Source organism: Trachemys scripta, chromosome 10 (assembly GCF_013100865.1).
Source record: "Trachemys scripta elegans isolate TJP31775 chromosome 10, CAS_Tse_1.0, whole genome shotgun sequence".
NCBI lineage: Eukaryota > Metazoa > Chordata > Testudines > Emydidae > Trachemys > Trachemys scripta.
The window spans coordinates 29,937,664-29,960,897 of NC_048307.1; the positions used below are offsets into that span (position 1 = coordinate 29,937,664).

A 23,234-nucleotide genomic window follows, 5' to 3' on the forward strand; every position below is an offset into this window, starting at 1 on the left:
CTTCCCGCGAATCAAATGTTCGCGGGAAGCAGGGGAGGGGGCGGAGACTTTGGGGAGGGGGCGGAGTTGGGGCGGGGGGTGTGGGCGGGGCTGGGGGCGGGGCCGGGTCCCGTGGAGTGTCCTCCATTTGGAGGCACAAAATATGGTAACCCTACCCTGCTCCCTTTCCCTTGAGCTGGAGAGAGTTTTTAAGAAGGGCGGGGAGGAGGGGAAAATCACTTTGTTTCTAAGGGTATGTCTACACTACGAAATTAGTTCGAATTTATAGAAGCCGGTTTTATAGAAATCGGTTGTATACAGCCGATTGTGTGTGTCCCCACATAAAATGCTCTAAGTGCTCTAGTCGGCGGACCGCGTCCACAGTACCGAGGCTAGCGTCGACTTCCGGAGCATTGCACTATGGGTAGCTATCCCACAGTTCCCGCAGTCTCCGCCGCCCATTGGAATTCTGGGTTGAGATCCCAATGCCCGGATGATGCAAAACAGTGTCGCGGGAGGTTCTGGGTACATGTCGTCAGGCCCCTCCCCCTCTGTCACAGCAACGGCAGACAATAGATTCGCGCCTTTTTACCTGGGTTACCTGTGCAGACAACATACCACGGCAAGCATGGAGCCCGCTCAGCTCACCGTCACCATATGTCATCTGGGTGCCGGCAGACGTGGGACTGCATTGCTACACAGCAGCAGCAGCAGCTGCTAACTGCCTTTTGGTGGTAGACGGTGCAGTAGACTGGTAGCCTTCATCGGCGATCTGAGTGCTGGCAGCTGTGGGGCTGGCAGCCGTAGGGCTGCATTGCACCAGCCCCTTGCCTTTTGGCAGTAGATGGTGTATTACGACTGGTAACCGTCCTATTACAAGTTGGATCATTGCACATTAGTAGAATCTTCCCTGAGCAGCAGATTGTGCAACAGGCCTGAAGGCCATCGTAATACACTAACTGCCAAGCGCCCAGTATTTGCTACCAAGCACCCAGAAAGATGCCGAGGGCTATCAGTCACTGTCATAACTATAAAGGGAAGGGTAACAGCTGTCCTGTGTACAGTACTATAAAATCCCTCCTGGCCAGAGACTCCAAAATCCTTTTCCCTGTAAAGGGTTAAGAAGCTCAGGTAACCTGGCTGGCATCTGACCTAAAGGACCAATAAGGGGACAAGATACTTTCAAATCTTGGGGGGGGCAAAGGCTTTTGTTTGTGTTCTTTGTTTATGAGGTGTTCGTTCTCGGGACTGAGAGGGACCAGACATCAATCCAGGTTCTCCACATCTTTCTAAACAAGTCTCTCCTATTTCAAACTTGTAAGTAAATAGCCAGGCAAGGCATGTTAGTTTTCCTTTGTTTTCTCAACTTGTAAATGTACCTTTTACTAGAATGTTTATCTTTGTTTGCTGTACTTTGAACCTGAGACTAGAGGGGAGTCCTCTGAGCTCTTTAAGTTTGATTACCCTGTAAGGTTAATTTCCATACGGATTTTACAGAGATGATTTTTACTTTTTTTCTTTAATTAAAAGCTTTCTTTTTAGAACCGGATTGATTTTCCTTGTTTTAAGATCCAAGGGGTTTGGATCTGTATTCACCAGGAGTTGGTGGGAGGAAGGAGGAGGGATGGTTAATTTCTCCTTGTTTTAAGATCCAAGGGGTTTGGATCTGTATTCACCAGGAGTTGGTGGGAGGAAGGAGGGGGGATGGTTAATTTCTCCTTGTTTTAAGATCCAAGGGGTTTGGATCTGTATTCACCAGGGAATTGGTGAAGGTTTTTCAAGGCTTCCCAGGGAGGGAAAATTGATGGTGGCAGCGGAACCAGAACTAAGCTGGTAGTTAAGCTTAGAAGTTTTCATGCAGGCCCCTACATTTGTACCCTAAAGTTCAAAGTGGGGATCCAGCCTTGACAGTCACGCTGCACCGTCATCTTAAGATGTAAAAAATAGATTTGTTCTGTATTCATTTGCTTCCCCCTCCCTCCGTCAAATCAACGGCCTGCTAAACCCAGGGTTTTCAGTTTAATCTTTGGGGGGACCATTCTGTGTGACAGTTGTTTGTGTTTCTCCCTGATGCACAGCCACCTTTCTTGATTTTAATTCCCTGTACCTGTACGCCATGTCATCACTCGGCCCGCCTTCCGTCCTGCCCTCCCTCCTTCCCCTGGTCCGTCAGATACTAGTTTCGCGCCTTTTTTCAGACCAGGCGTCATAGCTAGCACTGGGATCATGGAGCCCGCTCAGATCACCGCAGCAATTATGAGCACTATGAACACCACGCGCATTGTCCTGGAGTATATGCAGAGCCAGGACATGCCAAGGCGAAACCCAGACCAGCTGAGGAGGCGATTGCAGCGCGGCGAAGAGAGTGATGAGGAAATTGACATGGACATAGACCTCTCACAAGGCACAGGCCCCAGCAATGTGGAAATAATGGTGTCACTGGGGCAGGTTCATGGCGTGGAACGCCGATTCTGGGCCCGGGAAACAAGCACAGACTGGTGGGACCGCATCATGCTGCAGGTGTGGGACGATTCCCAGTGGCTGCGAAACTTTCGCATGCGTAAGGGCACTTTCATGGAACTTTGTGACTTGCTTTCCCCTGCCCTGAAACGCCAGAATACCAGGATGAGAGCAGCCCTCACAGTTGAGAAGCGAGTGGCAATAGCCCTGTGGAAGCTTGCAACACCAGACAGCTACCGGTCAGTCGGGAATCAATTTGGAGTGGGCAAATCTACGGTGGGGGCTGCTGTGATCCAAGTTGCCAGGGCAATGAAAGACCTGGTGATATCAAGGGTAGTGCCTCTGGGCAACGTGCAGGCATTAGTGGATGGTTTTGCTGAAATGGGATTCCCAAACTGTGGTGGGGCCATAGACGGAACCCATATCCCTATCTTGGCACCGGAGCACCAAGCCACCGAGTACATAAACCGCAAGGGGTACTTTTCAATGCTGCTGGTGGATCACAAGGGACGTTTCACCAACATCAACGTGGGATGGCCAGGAAAGGTACATGATGCTCGCGTCTTCAGGCACTCTGGTCTGTTTCGAAAGCTGGAGGAAGGGACTTTCTTCCCGGACCAGAAAGTAACCGTTGGGGATGTTGAAATGCCTATCGTGATCCTTGGGGACCCAGCCTACCCCTTAATGCCATGGCTCATGAAGCCGTACACAGGCAGCCTGGACAGTAGTCAGGACCTCTTCAACTATAGGCTGAGCAAGTGCCGAATGGTGGTGGAATGTGCAATTGGACATTTAAAAGCGCGCTGGTGCAGCTTACTGACTCGCTCAGACCTCAGCGAAAAGAATATCCCTATTGTTATTGCTGCTTGCTGTGAGCTCCACAATATCTGTGAGAGTAAGGGGGAGACATTTATGGCGGGGTGGGAGGTTGAGGCAACTCGCCTGGCCGCTGATTACGTGCAGCCAGACACCAGGGCGGTTAGAGGAGCACAGCAGGGCGCGGTGCGCATCAGAGAAGCTTTGAAAACGAGTTTTGTGACTGGCCAGGCTACTGTGTGAAACTTCTGTTTGTTTCTCCTTGATGAACCCTCCAACCACCCCCCCCGACCCGGTTCACTCTATTTCCCTGTAAACCAACCACCCCACCCTCCCCTCCCCACTTCGAGCACTGCTTGCAGAGGCAATAAAGTCATTGTTTTTTCACATTCATGCATTCTTTATTAATTCCTCACACAAGTAGGGGGATAATTGCCAAGGTAGCCTGGGATGGGTGGGGGAGGAGGGATGGAAAAGGACACACTGCATTTTAAAACTTTAACTCTTATTGAAGGCCAGCCTTCTGATGCTTGGGCGATCATCTGGGGTGGAGTGACTGGGTGGATGGAGGCCCCCCCACCGTGTTCTTGGGCGTCTGGGTGAGGAGGCTATGGAACTTGGGGAGGAGGGCTGTTGGTTAAACAGGGGCTGTAGCGGCGGTCTCTGCTCCTGCTGCCTTTCCTGCAGCTCAACCATACGCTGGAGCATATCAGTTTGATGCTCCAGCAGACGGAGCATTGACTCTTGCTGTCTGTCTGCAAGCTGACGCCACCTATCGTCTTCAGCCCGCCACTTGCTCTTTTCATCCCGCCATTCAGCCCGCCACCTCTCCTCTTGTTCATATTGTGCTTTTCTCATGTCTGACATTGACTGCCTCCACGCATTCTGCTGTGCTCTATCAGCGCGGGAGGACATCTGGAGCTCCGTGAACATATCGTCCCGCGTCCTCCGTTTTCTCTTTCTAATGTTCACTAGCCTCTGCGAAGGAGAAACATTTGCAGCTGGTGGAGGAGAAGGGAGAGGTGGTTAAAAAAGACACATTTTAGAGAACAATGGGTACACTCTTTCGTTACAAGGTCGCATTTTTCCTCTGCCTGCCGGTTTGGTATGAGAGATCACTCACGCAGTGCCCCAGGCAACATATTTTGGCTTGCAGGCAGCCATGGTAAGCCACAGTCTTTTGGCTTTTTTAACCTTCTTAACATGCGGGAAAGGTTTCAAACAGCAGCGCATTTCCCATATCAAGGATGAATTGGGTTGGCCATTTAAAATGGGTTTCCAATGTAAAAGGAGGGGCTGCGGTTTCCGGGTTAACATGCGGCACAAACCCAAGTAAACCACCCCCCCACACACACACCCGATTCTCTGGGATGATCACTTCACCCCTCCCCCCACCGCGTGGTTAACAGCGGGGAACATTTCTGTTCAGAAGAGCAGGAATGGGCACCTCTGAATGTCCCCTTAATAAAATCACCCCATTTCAACCAGGTGACCGTGAATGATATCACTCTCCTGAGGATAACAAAGAGAGATAAGGAATGGATATTGTCTGCATGCCAGCAAACACCAGGACCATACGCTGCCATGCTTTGTTATGCAATGATTCCAGACTACATGCTACTGGCCTGGCGTGGTAAAGTGTCCTACCATGGCGGACAGGATAAGGCAGCCCTCCCCAGAAACCTTTTGCAAAGGCTTTGGGAGTATATGAAGGAGAGCTTTCTGGAGATGTCCCTGGAGGATTTCCGCTCCATCCCCATACACGTTAACAGACTTTTCCAGTAGATGTACTGGCCGCGATTGCCAGGGCAAAGTAATCATTAAACACACTTGCTTTTTTTGTAATGTTTACAAATATTTACAAAGTTACACTCACCAGAGGTCTCCTGTGTGCCCTGAGGGTCTTGGGTGAGTTCGGGGGTTACTGGTTCCAGGTCCAGGGTGACAAACATATCCTGGCTGTTGGGGAAACCAGTTTCTCCGCTTCCTTGCTGCTGTGAGCTACCTACAGTACCTCCATCCTCATCTTCCTCGTTCCCCGAACCGTCTTCCCTGTGTGTTTCTCCACTGACGGAGTCATAGCACACGATTGGGGTAGTGGTGGCTGCACCCCCTAGAATGGCATGCAGCTCCGCGTAGAAGCGGCAAGTTTGCGGCTCTGCCCCGGACCTTCCATTTGCTTCTCTGGCTTTGTGGTAGGCTTGCCGTAGCTCCTTAACTTTCACGCGGCACTGCTGTGTGTCCCTGTTATGGCCCCGGTCCTTCATGGCCTTGGAGACCTTTTCTAATACTTTGCCACTTCTTTTACTGCTACGGAGTTCAGCTAGCACTGATTCATCTCCCCATATGGCGAGCAGATCCCGTACCTCCCGTTCGGTCCATGCTGGAGCTCTTTTGCGATCCTGGGACTCCATCACGGTTACCTGTGCTGATGAGCTCTGCGTGGTCACCTGTGCTCTCCACGCTGGGCAAACAGGAAATGAAATTCAAACGTTCGCGGGTCTTTTCCTGTCTACCTGGTCAGTGCATCTGAGTTGAGAGTGCTGTCCAGAGCGGTCACAATGAAGCACTGTGGGATAGCTCCCGGAGGCCAATAACGTCGAATTCTGTCCACACTACCCCAATTCCGACCCGCAAAGGCCGATTTTATCACTAATCCCCTCGTCGAAGGTGGTGTAAAGAAACCGGTTTAAAGGGCCCTTTAAATCGAAAGAAAGGGCTTCGTTGTGTGGACGTGTCCAGGCTTAATTCGATTTAACGCTGCTAAAGTCGACCTAAACCCGTAGTGTAGACCAGGCCTCAGTCTCTTAGAAGGTGGCGGCAAATGTCTTTTTGGGGAAAAGAGAAGTTAGTTGAGATGAACTGGAGCTATTCTTGTCGACAAAGTCCGATCCCATTTCATCCTAGATGTTGTCAGAGATTCAGCTGGAGCACGGGATTAACTGGGTCCCTCTCTGGTCTGGTCAGGGCATCTCTCAGGATCAGGATGACAAAGTCACAGGAGATGGTGGCCATGATGGCAAAGCACTTTTTACAGTTAAACTTACAATTCAAATAAATTCATAGGCTCAATTACTACAACAGGCTACAAATCCCGGAATCTTTTCTTATTGATATTAAAATATAAAGATACTCCTCCCAACACACACACACAAATCACCCCCACTCTCCTGCGTGGGGTTACCACAAAAATGGTATGACCAAAGTTGTTTGCACAAATGACTACAGAAAGCAAATACTGAGTTTGAGTAAAGTTTCTTTTAATGTAGGTCCTAAATTTGTTTTGTGATAAATTAGGGCTGAAGCAAAAGTAGTTTGAAAAGAGATTAAGGAAGTCAACCAAGAAACAAAAAATAACCCCATCTGACTGAGGTGATCAGTCACAAAGTTTTAGTAATGATTTCCAAATACACACACACACACGCCACTGGTGAGTGGGTGAAAAGATACTGTAAGCTATCCATAGGCTGAAATATTTTCATAAATATTATTCATTGCATAATTTCAAAAAAAATTAATTAAAAAATAGCTAAGTTTATTGATTAAATTGTTCAAAGTGAAACTTAACCTGATTAAAATGTAACAAACCTTTGGCTATCCATGATTTCTCTATTGTCAATGTGACACAGCAGGGTCATTAGAAACTTCACAGGGACAGCAGAGTTAGAATGCCAAAAGAATAGGTCTCTACCACTTTAGCCAATGGAGAATCACCATTAACTGATAGCAGTATAGGGCTTCTGACAGCCAGCTGAGCAGTTCCAAGAAAGAGACAGACAGACAGACATCAGTTCATTACAAAGTAACAAAGTCCTGACTTTAAAACTTGCAAAGCCTCCTGGAAATGTGCTATTAACTAAGAGCAGCTGAAGAATTTAGCTGATCAGAACTAAAACATCAACTTCTAAATAAAGCATCAGCATGTGTGACAGGAAGCTGCAGTGCTAGGAGTACTGCAAAACAGCAGGCTGGAGAGCAGTAACATATTCTGATGGAATAAAATAATGACTAATTATTATTACCGGTTATTAATTTCATTCATCTACAGAACACCTGTTATCCAGATATCTCAATCCTAAAGCTCCAGCAGTGCTGCTGCTATAAACACACCTCTCATAAGGGCTGTGGCCTTTCTCCCTGTTGCCATAACTACAGCTATTTGCATCATCCAGCTCTCTAATCACCCAATCTGTTATCAGATTAGGTGGCACAGTCAGCAGTACAGGATGACATGGCGGGTCACAGCCCCAGCATTCCCACATTAACCATTGGAAGGAAACTCACATGACCTATGCAGAGGCAGCATTTTATTCATCTCGGCTATTCTCTGCTGCAGTTTGCATGTTTGCAGCTTTAATCTTCTATTAGGATTGGCTGCCCCTCCCCCCTCTCCCACAGCAGAGAGGCCGCGGGGCAGATTCTCCTCAGTGGTGTAAATAAGGAGAGAGTCCATTGAGGTTAGTCCCAGCTACTCTGTTAAAAACCAGTGAGAGACAAAGACCAAGCTTATTTAGTGGGAAGGCTGTGTCTAGCATGGGCCAAATTCCTCTGTGGTGTAAATCCACTGATGGGAATGGAGTTATATGACGGCATGGAGGAACTTGGCCTTGCATTCAGATGCTTTCAGAAACATCATGTTTCAAAGCAGCAGGACAGTGAGCAGGAGAGGGGGGCAGAGGGTGCTGATCAGCGGTTACATGTTAACCCTTCCAGTGCAGACTGAGAAGGCAGATACATCTGAAAAATGCTGTGCAGACCAGCGCACCTGTAATTGGCAACATTCGGTTTAGGGTGACCAGACAGCAAATGTGAAAAATCGGGACGGGGATGGGGAGGTAATAGGAGCCTATATAAGAAAAAGACCCAAAAATGGGACTGTCCCTATAAAAATCGGAACATCTGGTCACCCTAGGTTCATTGCAAAGGACATCTCCCAAGGAAACTGCTGCAAGGCACGCGCCATTTCTTGCAGCAGTAGCGAAGGGGGTAATTCGATTACTCCTGGGTTAAAACTGCCAATCATAAGGAAGTGCCCCTATGGCTGGGGATCTGACATGGGTTTAAACAAGTACTGCACAGCAGTGCCCGCTTCCCCCCTGCCTCCCCCGCCTTGTGCCTTGGCTCTCCCCTGCAGAACTCACCGGGAGTGCTGGAGACAACAGTAAAGCCTCAGACCCTCACACAGTCTTAGCCTTGCTGCTGAAGCTGCTCACAGAGGCAAGGAGGAGTATGTTCCCCAGGGAGTTGATTCTCATTTGCACTAAGGTACATGTAATCTTTAAGGCCCCTTTACATTGCCCAAGTGGTGTAAAAAGGCCTTAGTGAAAATGAGAATCAGGCCTATATGTGAACTGTCAAATTAACTCCAAGGAGCAGGTGGCAGGTGTATGTACAGTAACTCCTCACTTAAAGTCGTCCCGGTTAACATTGTTTCGTTATTAGGTTGCTGATCTATTCGAGAACATACTCATTTAAAGTCGCGCAATGTTCCATTATAAGGTTGTTTGGCTCGCCCTGCTCCACCCACCCGGTATTCCAGCTGGGAAGCGGGCAAGCCCCCGACACCCCGACCCCACTCCCCAGCTGGAGCGCTGGGCAGGCAGAATGGGGCAAGCCCCCCACACCCAAACCCCGCTCCCCGGCTGGAACCTAACCCACCCCCATTTACATTAATTCTTACGGGGAAATTGGATTCGCTTAACATCATTTCGCTTAAAGTAGCATTTTTCAGGAACATAACTACAACATTAAGTGAGGAGTTACTGTACTAGAAATCCAATTTCTACGACTAATAGTTTGTGTCATTGAGAACAGTCTAACAGCCTCATTCAGGCTGGGAGTAGCAGCACTGTCAATGGCTTTTTACCAGGTGCTAGCCAGGCGATTTCAGTTCCCTGACGAAGCTATGCAGGGAAATCCAGGATTTATAGGCTACAGAGGATAAATGACCCTACGTTCTCTAGAGAGACCAGAAATCATGGCTTTGATTGGTCTGCCCTGCTTTCTCTAGCAACATTCCTGCTTCCTCCCTCTCCCGATGGACAGCAGTACAGCAGCACAGCCAGTCGGAGAAGTGCTGAAGTATTGTCATATTACAGCTTTGTCAGTGACATGACTGCCAAAGCCAACTTCTGCTTCAGCAGAGGGCCAGCTCAGGGCCTGATCCTCCCCTCCTTAACACAGGCAGGGCTCCTGTCGATTCACAGGACTGCAGGGTAAAGCCCTAGAGAGGTAAAATTCACAGCTATTTGGAGAGTGGCTCTACAGAAGCCAGACTCAGTCAATTTGGAAACAGATCTCTCAGTCCCAGGTGGGTCCCTGCAGATCAGCAATGAAAGGAATGTATGGGAAGTGCGGTTTTCAGTTACCGACAGGGCAAGTCAGCTGTGGATGGGTTCTGGCAAAACTTTCTAAGGACAAAACTAACCCAGCATGGTTTTGAATTCTGGATTCACAGCCTTTAGGATATATACGGTATTTTGTCTTCTCCCACATTTCCCCTGATCACTTGGGACTCAAAGTAAAATAAATAAATAATCTCTCTCTTGCCCTGACTATAAGGAGGGAGAATTTAGAACATGCCATTCGGGGCTGACAGTGAACTAGCCCTAAGCACTGCCCAGATACACATAGGAGCATGAAGTTAGCTGACCCCCAGCATTCCCAATGTACACAGAGGAGCCAGCAGCAAACCAGCCCTAACCTTGCCCAGATGCACAGAGGAGCATGTGGTAAAGCAGCAAGTGGCAGACTCCTGCTGGGGAGGAGCTGGTTTCCTGCCTGTGGGAATGTACCATTTTGTTATAGTGAGCATGTAGGAAATGGGCATCCTCAGAATGCTGCATCCCTCTCCCATGAGCATCATACACCCATGGAGCCTCTGTTCTTCCCACCCTGCGGCATCCTCCCCTTACCACTGATCTCTTGGGGAGGGGCCAAGGGGCCTTTCACTTTGTCCCCTTTTCTCAAGCGGTTTAAGAATGGTGGTGAATGCTAGGGAAAGGAGGGCCTCCGATTTTATCCTCAATATCTGCAGGTTTCTTACACACACACACACACACACAGCAGTGCTGGACCCAAAAGCCAGCTCTGACTCCCCTCCAACCTACACTGGTGTTTCCTCAGGCCATGTCTACACTTGGGAAAAGGGTGCATATTAACACATTCAAATCCTAGAAAAGACAGGGCTATTGTTGTTAATGCATGTTAGCTGCTTGAGGTAATCCTAGGTTCCCCCTCAGACAGCTTAATACCTGCTAAAACTAGGTCTCCCTGTGCCTGTTTCACAGAGGACAGGAGTCTGATATAGCTCCAGTTTAGGTGCTCTAGGGGCTGTGGCAGCTTGTGCTTTTAGCTCTGGGGGTTCCCACATCCATCCCCGCTGTGCTGGCCAAGATGGCAGCCGTCACAAAGACAACCCCTACGAGTGGGAACGAGCAATGAACGCCAAATGGTTGCAGCAGGTGTGACGTTAGCTTTAGCCTAGCTGCTGCCCGTGCCCCTGGCCATTCCATCTGGTGTGGTTCATTTACAGTAGTTCTCTTGGAAGTGGCCCAAGGAGGTTTGCTTCCCATCCCTGCCTCTACAGGGATGTGGGGGGAACTTGTGAAGAAACTAGGCTTATAACTGCTGCGGCTCAATCAGAACAATGACACGCTGTGCTGCACGTACGACACTATCCTAAAAAATTCATAGGTTCAGAGATTAAGTGATCATCGTGGTCCCTTCTGGTCTTGCAGTCTGACCTCCTGCCCGACATGAGCCAGGGGACTCCCCGCTTCAACTAGAGCATGGTTTTTAGAAAAACAATCCAGTCTTGATTTTAAAGTTTTCAGTGGTGGAGAATCCACCACAGCCCTTGGTAAACTTAATTACCTTCCCTGTGAAAAGTCTGCACCTTATTTCTAATCTGACTCTATCTGGTTTCAACTTCCAGCCTTGGAACTTGTTAAAGCCTTTTTCTGCTAGATTGACAAGAGAGGGCTCTTGAAATTCCTCTTCCCCATTTAGGTACTTATAGACCGTGATCAAGTCACTCCTTAACTGTCTCTTGGAAAGATAAATAGATTGAACTCCTAGAGTCTTCCACTATCAGACATGTCTCCCAACCCTTTAATCATTCTTGTGCGTCTTCTTTGAACCCTCTCCGATTTTTCCCAACATTGTTCTTGAATTGTTGACATAAGACCTGGTCACAGTATTCCAGTAGTGGTCACACCAATGCCAAACACAGAGGTGATATATACTCTCTACTCCCACTCGATATTCCCTCTTTATACATCCAAGGATCACATTAGCCCATTTGGCCACATCACTGCACTGGGAGCTCCTCATGTTCAGCTGATTATCCACTTGACCCCCAAGTCTATCCATCTTAACTCAGTTTTTGTTCAGTCACTACTCAGACAACATCCCACTAAACCCAAAGGGTGATTGAATGAGCAAAGATTTCAGGATCTGGCTCTTTGATAATATTTTTGTCTATATTTAGATTGTATAAAAAAAAAGTAAATAAATAAATCAGTAAATTTATTTGAATAAATAAAAAAAAAGTCACACAGAACCTCTCATGCAGCCATTATCCCAACACAGTTTTCAAATTTCACTGACTATTAAGATAGTGTGTGTAGTTGTTTTCAGAAGGAGGAAATCAAAAGTAGTCAACCCAACTTCATAAAGAAAGTTCTGTGCAATCCTTCTCTTTGGAGACTGAAGAACCTCAAACAAATGTGGATTTATAGACCAAAGCAGCTTTGAGAGATGGCTTTCAAAATGGCTAGACTTTCCCCTTAAGTAAAATACACATCTTCACATGCCCCTTCGAAGTTCAATATTTCCACATACAAAAAATGCCTCATCTGGTTAGCTTCCCTTCCCTCTCCTCCCACCCCAAATATCCTCTAAGAGCATAAGAGTGGCCATACAGGGTCAGACCAATGGCCCATCTAGCCCAGTATCCGTTCCTCTGACAGTGGCCAATGCCAGGTGCCCCAGAAGGAATGAACAGAACTGAGCAATTATCCAGTTGTCTAGTACCAGCATCTGGTAGTCAGAGCCTGGACATCATGGCTAATAGTCATTGATGGACCTCTCCTCCATCAACTTATTTAATTCTTTTTTGAATCCAGTTACACTTTTGCACTTCACGACATCCCCTGGCAATGGGTAAAGGGACATAGGAAATTTGTGCAGTACCCATGTATCTAAGTGAGATAAACATTCTATAAGTACCGTATGTACCAACATCTGTTTCAGTCCAAATCGCCCGATGTGTTGACTTGAGATCAAGATTAACTGAATGTAAATATCTCATTTTTGGAAGCTTTAACAAGCTCTTTTTTCTTTCAAAGCCACTCGAATTATTGCGGCATGTTCCTCAATAGGACCTCAAGTCCAGTTTGACTGGGATTGCCCCCACATTTGGGATCCTTGCTCTTCTGCTCCCAACCTTCTCTCACAAAGCAAAAGGTGAATCTGCTTTTCTAGCTTGCTGGAATTTGGGGGAGTCAGAAACTCTGTCTTTCTATAATTGGAGTCTAATCTCCAAGCCGTTTAGAAATGGACCTGCTTAGTTTAAGTGGCTATTGTGGACAAACAAAAGGCTCTAGCCTCCTTCTTTGAACAGTTTCTGAGGTTGATTTGATAGTTTAATTTTACAGCCATGCTCCCTCCATCCTATTGGCCCAAATCTGCCTGCAGCTCTCTAGAGCTCCTTACAGCTTTCCCTTCCCAGCACCCCTACTGCCCTTCAAGGTCTGGGAGGGACAGTAATGTCAGCTTCTCTCGTGCTTTTCCAAAGAGGGAAACATGCACTACCACCCTTTGAAGTCCCCCTTCCAAGGTTTCACCCATACCACATCCCAGCCACGGTCAGAGGTCACTGCAGACATGGTGCAGAGCATCCCCCACACTTCAGATGGCCAACATTTTCTCTTCTTCTCTCACCTTCCTCTAAAACCCATCACTGCCATTGGGCAAGAGTCTCATACACCCAGTCGTGGCTGCATAGAAACACATCCACAAATGCTCCCACGCCCCCAGTGAGACTACTCGGGGAGTAAGGGAGTATTCCAACAGAGTACAGGGGGGCCTCAAAATTCATGCTACTATTTATCTGACCTTCAGTGAGCAGACAGCTCTGCCTGGGTCTCCTGCAGCACAGTTCTGCCAAGACATTAATGTAGCATTTTTGCTAGGACTGCACAAAGATATACAAACTGCCAATCTAAATCACACCAAGAGTCCATCTAGCCTACTGTCCTGTCTGACAAAGGCCAAAGCCAAATGCATGAGAGTAAAACCCTATAGTGCATCTAACAGTGCAATAACGCACTAACAGGTTAGGAAATTTTCATGACACTAGTTCATGATTAGTTTATACCTTGAAGTGTGAGGACTAATAGCTTTGCAAGGTTTCTCCTATTATTACTATTCATACATCTTTTCTTTTACTCTTATTAAGCCATTTGCCTCAGTTCTGTCGCACCAAGTTCCCTAGACAACATATTGTACAAAGAGTGAAATAAACACAACATGCCCAATTCATTGTTACAATTCTGGAGTTACACTGGTGTAACCCCACTGAAGTGAGAGATTAGAGAATCAAGAACTATAGATCTAATTTTGACACCAATCCAGAGGACAAGTTTACGTGTGTGTGTGTGTGTGCGCGTGCGCGCAAACACACAGATTTACATACACTCATTCTTTCTTGCCCTGAATTATAAGGAAACCTATTTTAAATGCAGCAGAAACTCAGCTGTATCTAAAAAAAATATTGTATTCAAGTAAACAAGTTGATACACACACACAATATTAAGAAAAATAAAATCCCCCAGCTAAAATCAATCAGCTCTTACTCAGTCAGCAAATCAGATGTATTAAGGGTTAACAGGATTACTAAGTCCCCAAGGTTTCCAAATCCCCTCAGCCACAGGATTTCACTGGTTATAAACTTATTAACAGAAGCAGGTTGTTCCTTCCAGACTGGAAGAACTGAAAGCTAAGATCCCTTCTCTCCCCAGGCATCCAGTCTAGACTCCGTCTGCCAGCCTGCAAATACTTTCTGTCCTCTGGGTTAAGCTGTCTGGGTCCCCTGATGAGCAGCAAATTAATTGGGGAAAATAAGAGGCCGACAGCAGGAAACCAAAGGGAGATAAGTCCCAATGAATCCAAAGCCCACTGAAAAATTCACTGTACAAGGAAGAGAAGCGGCAGGAAAGGAGAAGCATCTGCCAGAGGCCTGGTCTACACTGGGCGGGGTGGGGGGATCAATCTAAGGCTACATCTACACTACCCGCCCGAATCGGCGGGTAGAAATCGATCTCTCGGGGATCGAATTATTGCATCTTGTCGGGACGCGACACTCGATCCCCAAATCGACGCTTGTACTCCACCAGGGGAGGTAGGAGTAAGCGCCGTCGACAGGGGAGCCGCGGAGGTCGATTTGCCGCCGTCCTCACAGCGGGGTAAGTCGGTTCCGATACGTCAAATTCAGCTACACTATTTGCATAGCTGAATTTGCATATCTTAAATCGAACCCCGCTCCCCGTAGTGAGGACGTAGCCTAAGATATGCAACTTCAGCTACGTGAATAACGTAGCTGAAGTTGACATACTTAGATCTATTTACCGCAGTGTCTTCACTGTGGTAGGTCGACTGCTGACGCTCCCCTGTCGACTCTGCCTATGCTTCTCACTCCAGTGGAGTATCGGAGTCGACAGGAGAGCACTCGGCGGTTGATTTATCGCATCTTCACTAGACGCGATAAATTGACCCCCCGCTGGATCAATCACTTCAAAGGTAAGTGTAGACATGGAAAGGAACAGGATGTTAAAATAAAGTCCTCTGGGCCAAATCCTAGTCCCATTTGATTTACTGGGACAAACCCCATAGATTTCCTTAGGACGAGGATCTGACCCTCTGACTCCAATGAGATCTAACTTCAGAGAGTGGAAATATGAAAAGAAAAATCATGAAGAACATTTTGTTTAAATAGTTTCTTGGGCTTCCCCATGGCAAAAAATTGCACATTTCACCAAACTTTTTTGTTGAACTTTTGATGTATGAAAAACTTCTAATAGCCCTTGAGCTGGTTGGAAAAAAGAGGGAAGTGGGGAAGTTTCCTTCCTTTTCTTTTTGGTCCAAAAAGGACTTTTGATCAAAACAGGAATCAAAAAACGAAAATCAGGAAAACTGAGACCAGCGCTTGTTCTAGTGGTTGATGGAATCCTGCCTCCGTGGGGACCAAATGGCATAACACCCGTTGCCTTCTGAGAGAGAGGCCTCATGTTCTCAGGCTGAAAGAGATCGAATCTGCCTGACGGACTGGCATAAGGCCCTGATTCGGCAATGGGTGGGCCTCTATGCTAAGCCCTGAGGAAGCCAAAGGGCCTGCGAGGCCTCAGGTACCATGGAAGGAAGCATGAAGTGGCCTGTCCAGGCATTGTAACTTGTAGAATTGGGGCTAAATCAGTAATAATTCCACTCAAGTCAATGGAGCTACCTAGGCACACCTGACAACAGGAGCTAGTCCTAGGCAACACTGCGTGCGTTTTTCTTTACAAGCCCACACAGAAGCTGCCCCATTTCTCTTTATGCCCACCAAGGCCTCCTCCCGCATGGTGTCTGCTTTTGAAAGACAGCCTGTCGGCTGCTGACGCCACCTTCTGCCACCAAAGCCAATGGGTTATTCCAACACTTCCTTCACTGGCTGGAGAAGGAAAATGCCATACATAAAAACGGCCCTACTGGGTCAGACCAAAGGTCCTTCTAGCCCAATATCCTGTCTTCCGACAGTGCCCAGCGCCAGATGCCCCAAAGGCAATGAACAGAACAGGTAATCATCAAGTGATCCATCCCCTGTCGCTCATTCCCAGCTTCTGGCAAACAGAATAATAGCCATTGATGGACCTATCCTACATGAATTTATCTAGTTCTTTTTTGAACCCTGTTATGGTCTTGGCCTTCATACCAGATCCCTTTAACCATTATCACACAGTCACATTTCTGACAGCAGTCCTTCCAGACCAACCACGCATGGAGCCTCTCTGTGCCAGCTGCTGGGCCATCAGAGTGGTGGCCAGTTCCTACCTGACAGAGCTTGCAGCGTAAATAATACAATAGCTCTCATGACCTGTCTAGGAGCTGCCCCACCCCACAGTGGCTGAGCGGGTTTCATCTCTCCCTCCTCACAACCCCATTCTTGCAAGGAGCTCAGTAACATTCCAGTTGCTACTGAACGGTAATCTGATTTTTCTCAATCACCCCTGCATCAAAAGCAACTCTTTCCCACCTCTTTCCTTCATCCCTTTTCCTCCCCATTTCTGCTCTCCTTTCTCTTTAGTCATTCTTGTTCTCACCCATCACAGCCCTTTCCCTGCCCCTCCCTATATCAGCAGCACTGCCCTTGACTCCTTTGGCTTCCCATCTTTGATTGCTTTCTCCAGCCCAGTTGCACCATCTTACTGCTCATTCTGGTCCTGGCTGTATTTCAGCAAGGGAGATCTACATCTACCAAGCTACTTCATTGGCCCTCTTCAAATCCCTCCTTTGCTGGGACAAACTCCACAGTGGTCAGGCAGCTGGTGTGCAGAGATCACTGCCTGGTCATGCTGAGCAGTATCATCTCATTGTTTCTTTGTGTGCCCCCCATCTGTCTGCATCCACCCATTGTCTCTTGTCTTATACTTAGATTGTAAGCTCATTGGGACAGGACCTGTGTTTCTGTTCCATGTTAGTACAGCCCCCAGCACAATGAGGTCCTGGTCCAGGATAGGGGCCCCTAGATGCTAGCACAATACAAATAACATGACAAGGCATAGCCTTGCAAAAAAAAAAAAAAAATCTATCCAGCTAAGGCAAGTCATCACTTTTGATGGGCAGATAATTTCTCATTTGTTTTATCCTCACTGTTGCAGAGGAGAATATTTGCATCTAAGCTGTACATTTCATGACAATTTTGCAAAGCTGACTTCACTTCCACTGGAGGATCTCGAAGTGTTTTATAAGCATTCATGAATTAAGCCTCACAATTGAGCCCGATCCAAATCCCATCAACTGACTTCAGTGGGCTTTCAATCAGGCCCAATGCCCCCAGATAGGCCAGCAGTATTGTGCCCATTTTATAGATGGGGAAACTGAGTCATAGAGAAGAGAAATTAAATACCCAAGATCACAGCAACAGAGCCAGAAACTGAACCTAAGGGCGCTGGCTTCTAGTCCCCGCACACTAATCACTGCCTAGGACACAGATTTTAGAACTTGCTCTGTTCACTCATCAGTGCAGGGGAAAGGTTGCCCAAGTGTCAGTTCCCAGCAGGTGTGACTGTACAAAAAGTACCAGGGTATGGGACAGTTTAGTTAATCTATTCATTCATTCACTGCAGACACTCTAACAAATTAATCTTTTAATCAGTGGCAGAGTTGGGCCACATCTATCGAAGCGATGGGACAGCGTTATCTCACTTGCCATCTGTTTGCTGCCCTGAAGAGCTTGCTTCCTGGACAAAATCCTAAGCAAAGTGTAAGGCCAGCAGAACACCACCCAGCCCATCTGGCACTTTTCACACACTGGGGGTCCTGGAGGGAGCTTGGCTTTTCCCGGAGCCAACAATTTTCCCGATGCATCAACAGGACTAATCAGACACATACTGTAGCAGAAACAGAGCAGCTTCTGCTAGGCAGATTGCTGCACAAACTCTTCCCCTCCCAGCCCTCCTTTCCGGAAGGGAGGGCTTTCTTCAGCTGTTCCCCAACTGCAGGCAGCTAAATCCAACAGAGCTTTTCTCCGGATACAGGGTTGGGTCTGAAATTGTGTACCGGAGAGGACAGCAAACTTCTGGGGAGAGGAAGGTTTTCACCCACCCGATTCGCAATCCAATGAAAATGAAGTCAGATGAGGTCTGAGAGACGTTGGCACCATGCCCACAGAATGTGGAGATACACTACTGGGTTGGGTTTTGCAGAGGGTGTTTTTAAAAACATTTAGGCAGATTGTCATTGTCTAACAGTGTGTCTGTCTAGGACAGGGATCGGCAACCTTTGGCAAGCGGCCCATCAGGGAAATCCACTGGTGGGCCGGGACGGTTTGTTTACCTGCTGTGTCCGCAGGTTCGGCCGATCGCACCTCCCACTGGCCGCGGTTCACCATTCCAGCCCAACAGGAGCTGCGGAAAGCAACAGCCAGCACATCCCTCGGCCCGCACCGCTGTCCGCAGCTCCCATTGGCCTGGGACAGCGAACCGCGGCCAGCGGGAGCTGCGATCGGCCAAACCTGCAGATGCTGCAGGTAAACAAACCGTCCTGGCCTTCCAGCCGATTTCCCTGATGGGCCGCATGCCAAAGGTTGCCGATCCCTGGTCTAGGAACTTGTATAGCCCTCTATCTACCTTAGGTGCTCAGATGCCCCCATGACCATAGTACCTGAGCATCTCACAATCCTTAATGTCTTCATCCTCACAACACCCTGGGGGGGGGCTATTATGCCCATTTTACAGATGGGGAATTGAGCCCCAGAGAGGCTGACTTGCTTAGGGTCCCACAGGAAGTCTGTGGCAGAGCAGGAAGTTGAACCCACCTCTCTAGCTAGTACCCTAACCACTGGACCATCCTTCCTCTTTAACTATCACAGAGCGCCTCGCAATTGTGAGTGGATTTTAGCTTCACTGTACCCATATGAGGCAGGAAAGTGTAAGCCCCCATTTTGTACACAGGGAACAGAGGCACTGGATAAATTAAAGGCTTTGCCCAAGCTCACACAAAAAATCTGTGACTAAGGCAGGAACTGAACATAGGTCTCCTGGGGCCCAGCTTAGTATCCCATCCACTAGGTCATCCTTTCTTCCATGAGGACATGCTGATAAAAAAAACACTGGAGTCCTGTTTGCACTGCAGCTTCCACCAGAGATGACTCGTACCTACCAATAGTGGGGGGGAGGGGCAGAGTGAGGGCAGCGGCTTCAGCAGATATTACTAAGCATGGTATGAGCATGCTCAGTACAAGCCAAGCAGCAAATCTGGAGGCCAGGGGCACCTCTTACTTCCACCATTGTTCCAAAGCTCTGCTTTATGGCCAATTGCTGGTACAAAGCTTGCTCTTGTAGACAAGGCCTAAGAGGAGGATGTAGGTCCCAGAAGCCATCCCCCACACCTTTTTACCTACCAGGCGGTAATCTAGAGACCTCCCTATGCTCACAAGTATTTCCACTTCCACCAAGTTGGAGATGCTGGGCAAAATCCCGCTCTCCACCACAGAGGTGTAAAATCAGAGCTCCAGCACTAAAGTCAGCATAGTCAACACTGAATACACTCGAGTGTCACTAAGAGTATTAGGTGGTTCAGGTGGAGTCATGAGGGAGCCAAATTCAAGAGCAGATTACAACACTGCACATGTTTTAAAAAGGAACGACTTTGGGGAAGTACAATGTCTTTGCTTATTCTTGGAGGCACCTCACACATTTCTGTGTGCCTGAAAACAAATGATTGTTTATTATTATAGCACACCCTGCAGGGCTGAGATGAACCTTTTGCACTTATTCAATACATGCAATGATGTGCTGGAAACTGGAAATCTGGATTTAAGTCCAGACTTCACCCTCCTTGTGGAAGCATCTCTAGGGTTTTAAGTTCTTACAGGAGTAACATTTTTTCCTGCAGCTGAAAAAGCAGCTAAGCAAACCAAAACTATTCTTTGCTTATAACATTCTCCACCCCTCCTGGAAGGAATTTGCTAATGAATTCCAGTGGGAGCTACACAAATCTCTGTTACTTTTAGTTCAACATTCAAGTGTTAAACCATCAAAGAAAACAAATTTCTTGGAAACATTTAAAGAGGTTAGTCTCCTCTTACTAGGTTCTTCCTTATAAGGCATATAATGAAACCTTTATGGGATTCTGGGGGACATAAAAAGTGAATTATTTCTAGCAAAGGCAAGAGAAAGCCCTGTTCAGAAAGCTCAGGATTGCTTTTAAAGGCAAAACCCCATGAATGTGTCTCACATGTCACTATAAATACAGGGCCAGATTCTCAACTGGGGGAAAACCAGCGTAGCGCCACTGAAGTCAACAGAGCTACAGTAGGTCACACCAGCTGGGGTTCTAGCCCACTGAATCCATAATTCATCAGCCAGTGAAGTCAGTCGCACTATGGACCCAGACTGGGTCCATTCAAGTCAATGGGAACACTCCCATTGGCTTCAATGCACACTGGAGCAGGTCCCCACATATAAATCTATGTGCCATATTTACAATTAGATATTAGCCGTCTTTCCTCTGCCCAGATTTTCTGCTTCATGGAAGCATGTACCTTAGAAAGCCAGAAATGTTCTTGATCACACTCACCAGTTGAGGGATGCATCAGGCCCTTGTCATTTATCATTTATTTCTGATTGGTTTCAGTAACACCGGGCTCTCCCTTTCTGAGGTTTTAAACACAGTTGTATATTTACTGCCAGTTTAATCAAACAATTACTTTTCTAACCAAGCACTTACAGTATCAAATGTCCTGTCAGAACCAAAATTGCATGTGTCATCCTGTGCATGGTATGAGCATCAGGGTGCAAATCAAGAATTCCTGGGTCCAAGCCTGGTTCTGACACTGATTCTGGGGTGGTGGCCAAGTCCCTTAACCTATCTGCTCCTCTGCAGTTGGATTACTACTATTACCAGCCTGGGAGAATTAAATTAGATATTGGGATGGATTTAAGCGGATGGAAAGTAGGCATAACTCGTCCTAGGACAATGGACCTACTTGGAATGACACCAGCTGGATCCACTATGTTAAGCACTATTTTTCCAGCACATTCCCCATTTATGATGGCGACCATATTTGCATATGGAATGCAGGAGTCATGCACTGTACCAGGAAGGCTTCCTTCAAACTGCCCCATTTGGGAAATTAACTAGTTTACTCAACCTCAGGTGGAATTTAGCGAGAATTGAGCATCCAAGCTACTTGGTCCCCCTCCTAGTGCCCAATCCAAAACAGCCTTCCATTCACTTCATCGGACTTCGGATCAGACCCAGAATGAGGTACTGCCAGTTGCACATGGATATGTGGTGTGCATCTGCCTTTGACCAGATACCACCACTCATTTCATTTGCGGTCTCAGACTGGACTTGTGCAGCAGGCTCCAGGGGCCTGATCCCCTTCGCCTAGGCCACGTTCCGCTATTTACACCTAGGCAAAATGGATGGAAAGTGCTACCAGATCTGAATGGGAGCAGAAGGACAAATGACTCCACAAGCTGAAGATATTCTCGGAGTCTTACCCATTTCTGCTTGTTAGTGTCCTGGAACAAGAACTGTTCAAAAAGCTGCCGCTCGGCTCCAGAGTCTATCAAACCCTCTTCCTTTCCTTGCCACAGGCTACTGCTTTATTTTAAGTCATTTTTAGTTGCATTTGTCCTTCCATGGGGTGGTTCTCCAGTTGTCAAACTGAGTGGAAGTAACTGGCGAGAGTCTTGGTGCAGGTTCCTAGAATCTCATTGAGCTCTCCTACTGCTAAGACCTCTTGTTTCTATGATCCCAAGCTAGGGGGTTGGCATATCCCAGGTGCCAGCTTAGAATTTCTAGGGTATCACACATGGAAGTTGGCTGGCCAATGTATCTTTTAAACTCAGTCCCTTCTAGTGTAAGCGTCTTGGAGCAGGGAACCAATTCAATAGTGATGCCTTTTCTACTGGTGCAATTCTGTTGGAGCCATTGGGGACAAGGCTGCAATGGCCCTTTCTAGATGTTTTGTGCACACTTACTGTCCCAAACAAACACTACTGGCTTAGAGAGAGATCACAAAACTAGCGGTTGGAACACAGGGGCTGGGAGCCAAGAGCTTTGGGGAGATATTCCCACCTCTGTGGGACCCTTGGCAAAGCTTTTCACCTTATTCTACTTCAGTTCCCCCAACTATAAAGACAACCCCAGTGACCCATCTCACAGAGGAAGGGAGCTGGAGTGAAGTGGCTGCCAGGCTTAAATAAGCCTTGTAAAGGGTGGCTGGAAGAAGGGAGTTAGAGGAATGCACCTGCTCTCCTTTCAGGGGCCCTGCAAAGCGACTCCATGCAGGGCCTTTCCCCGATCACAAGTCAATGCGTTCTCCTCGGGACCCCCCGCGATGGGTCCCTTCCCGCTGGGCTGTGCGCCACCACACGCGTTAAAAGTACCCAGCCCTTTCCTTTGTGCCAGCGCTCCACTCAGTGTGTCCCGTCCCGGCCGGGCCGGGCCAGCCCAGAGGCGGCAGCCCGCTTACCAGTAAATGAGAGAGAGCCCGTCGAAGCGCTCCAGGTCCCTGCCCGGGGGGCGCAGATAGGACATTCTCCGCGGCCCGCAGTCACTCGACCTGGGCACAGCTCCCGGCCAGCGCCTGGTCCGGGGCGAGGCGCCCGCTGCAGCGCTCCGCGGCCATGTGGCTGCAGCGAGGGGCTCCCTCCGGCCGCGCTCGCTCTGCTCCAGCCGCCTCCCCCGGATAATCACCGCGGCTTTTCACTGCAGCGCGACGCGTCTAATCCCAGCCGGCCGGGCCATGTGACGGGCTCCGGCCCGCAGGTGCCGCGGGGCTCCAGCGCTCCCCGCCGCTGGCTGGGCTAGCGACAGATGTTGCGGCTCGCAGCTTAATCCTGAATGGCAGAGCCGCCGGCAAGGGCAGGCTCCGGCTCAAGGGCTGCCAAGGCTGGAGCGCAGGCCGGCTCCAGGCAAGGAGGGGCCAGCCAGGTGCTGCGTCTCCCTGGCCCTCTGGCTGCCGGACGCAGCTCATTGCATGAATGGGGCGGGTGCTTGAACCCCTCTCCGCCAGACAGTGCACAACCAGCCTGGGTTGTCTGTGACCCACCCAATGCTGCTGCTTATTATAATAATCTGGGGCTTCTTCTCAGCACCCTTGAAAGGGAAATTCCCTGTGAATCTGAATTGGCGCCGTAGCAGCTGGAGGAAGGGAAAAGAGCAGGATTTATTATTATTATTATTGGGGGTGCAATTGGGCCAGG

At 48.2% G+C, this 23,234-nt stretch overlaps 1 protein-coding gene across 1 annotated transcript in view; it reads right to left on the reverse strand.

Moving 5' to 3' along the window:
• Nucleotides 1–22,876, reverse strand: part of LOC117884498 (syntaxin-binding protein 4-like) — a gene marked incomplete in the record, with an annotated part of 124,372 nt that extends 101,496 nt beyond the window's left edge. The window contains 1 exon segment of the mRNA XM_034784928.1: nt 22,502–22,876. Coding sequence (XP_034640819.1) covers nt 22,502–22,566 — 65 coding nt within the window.
• Nucleotides 22,877–23,234: the final 358 nt, after the last annotated feature.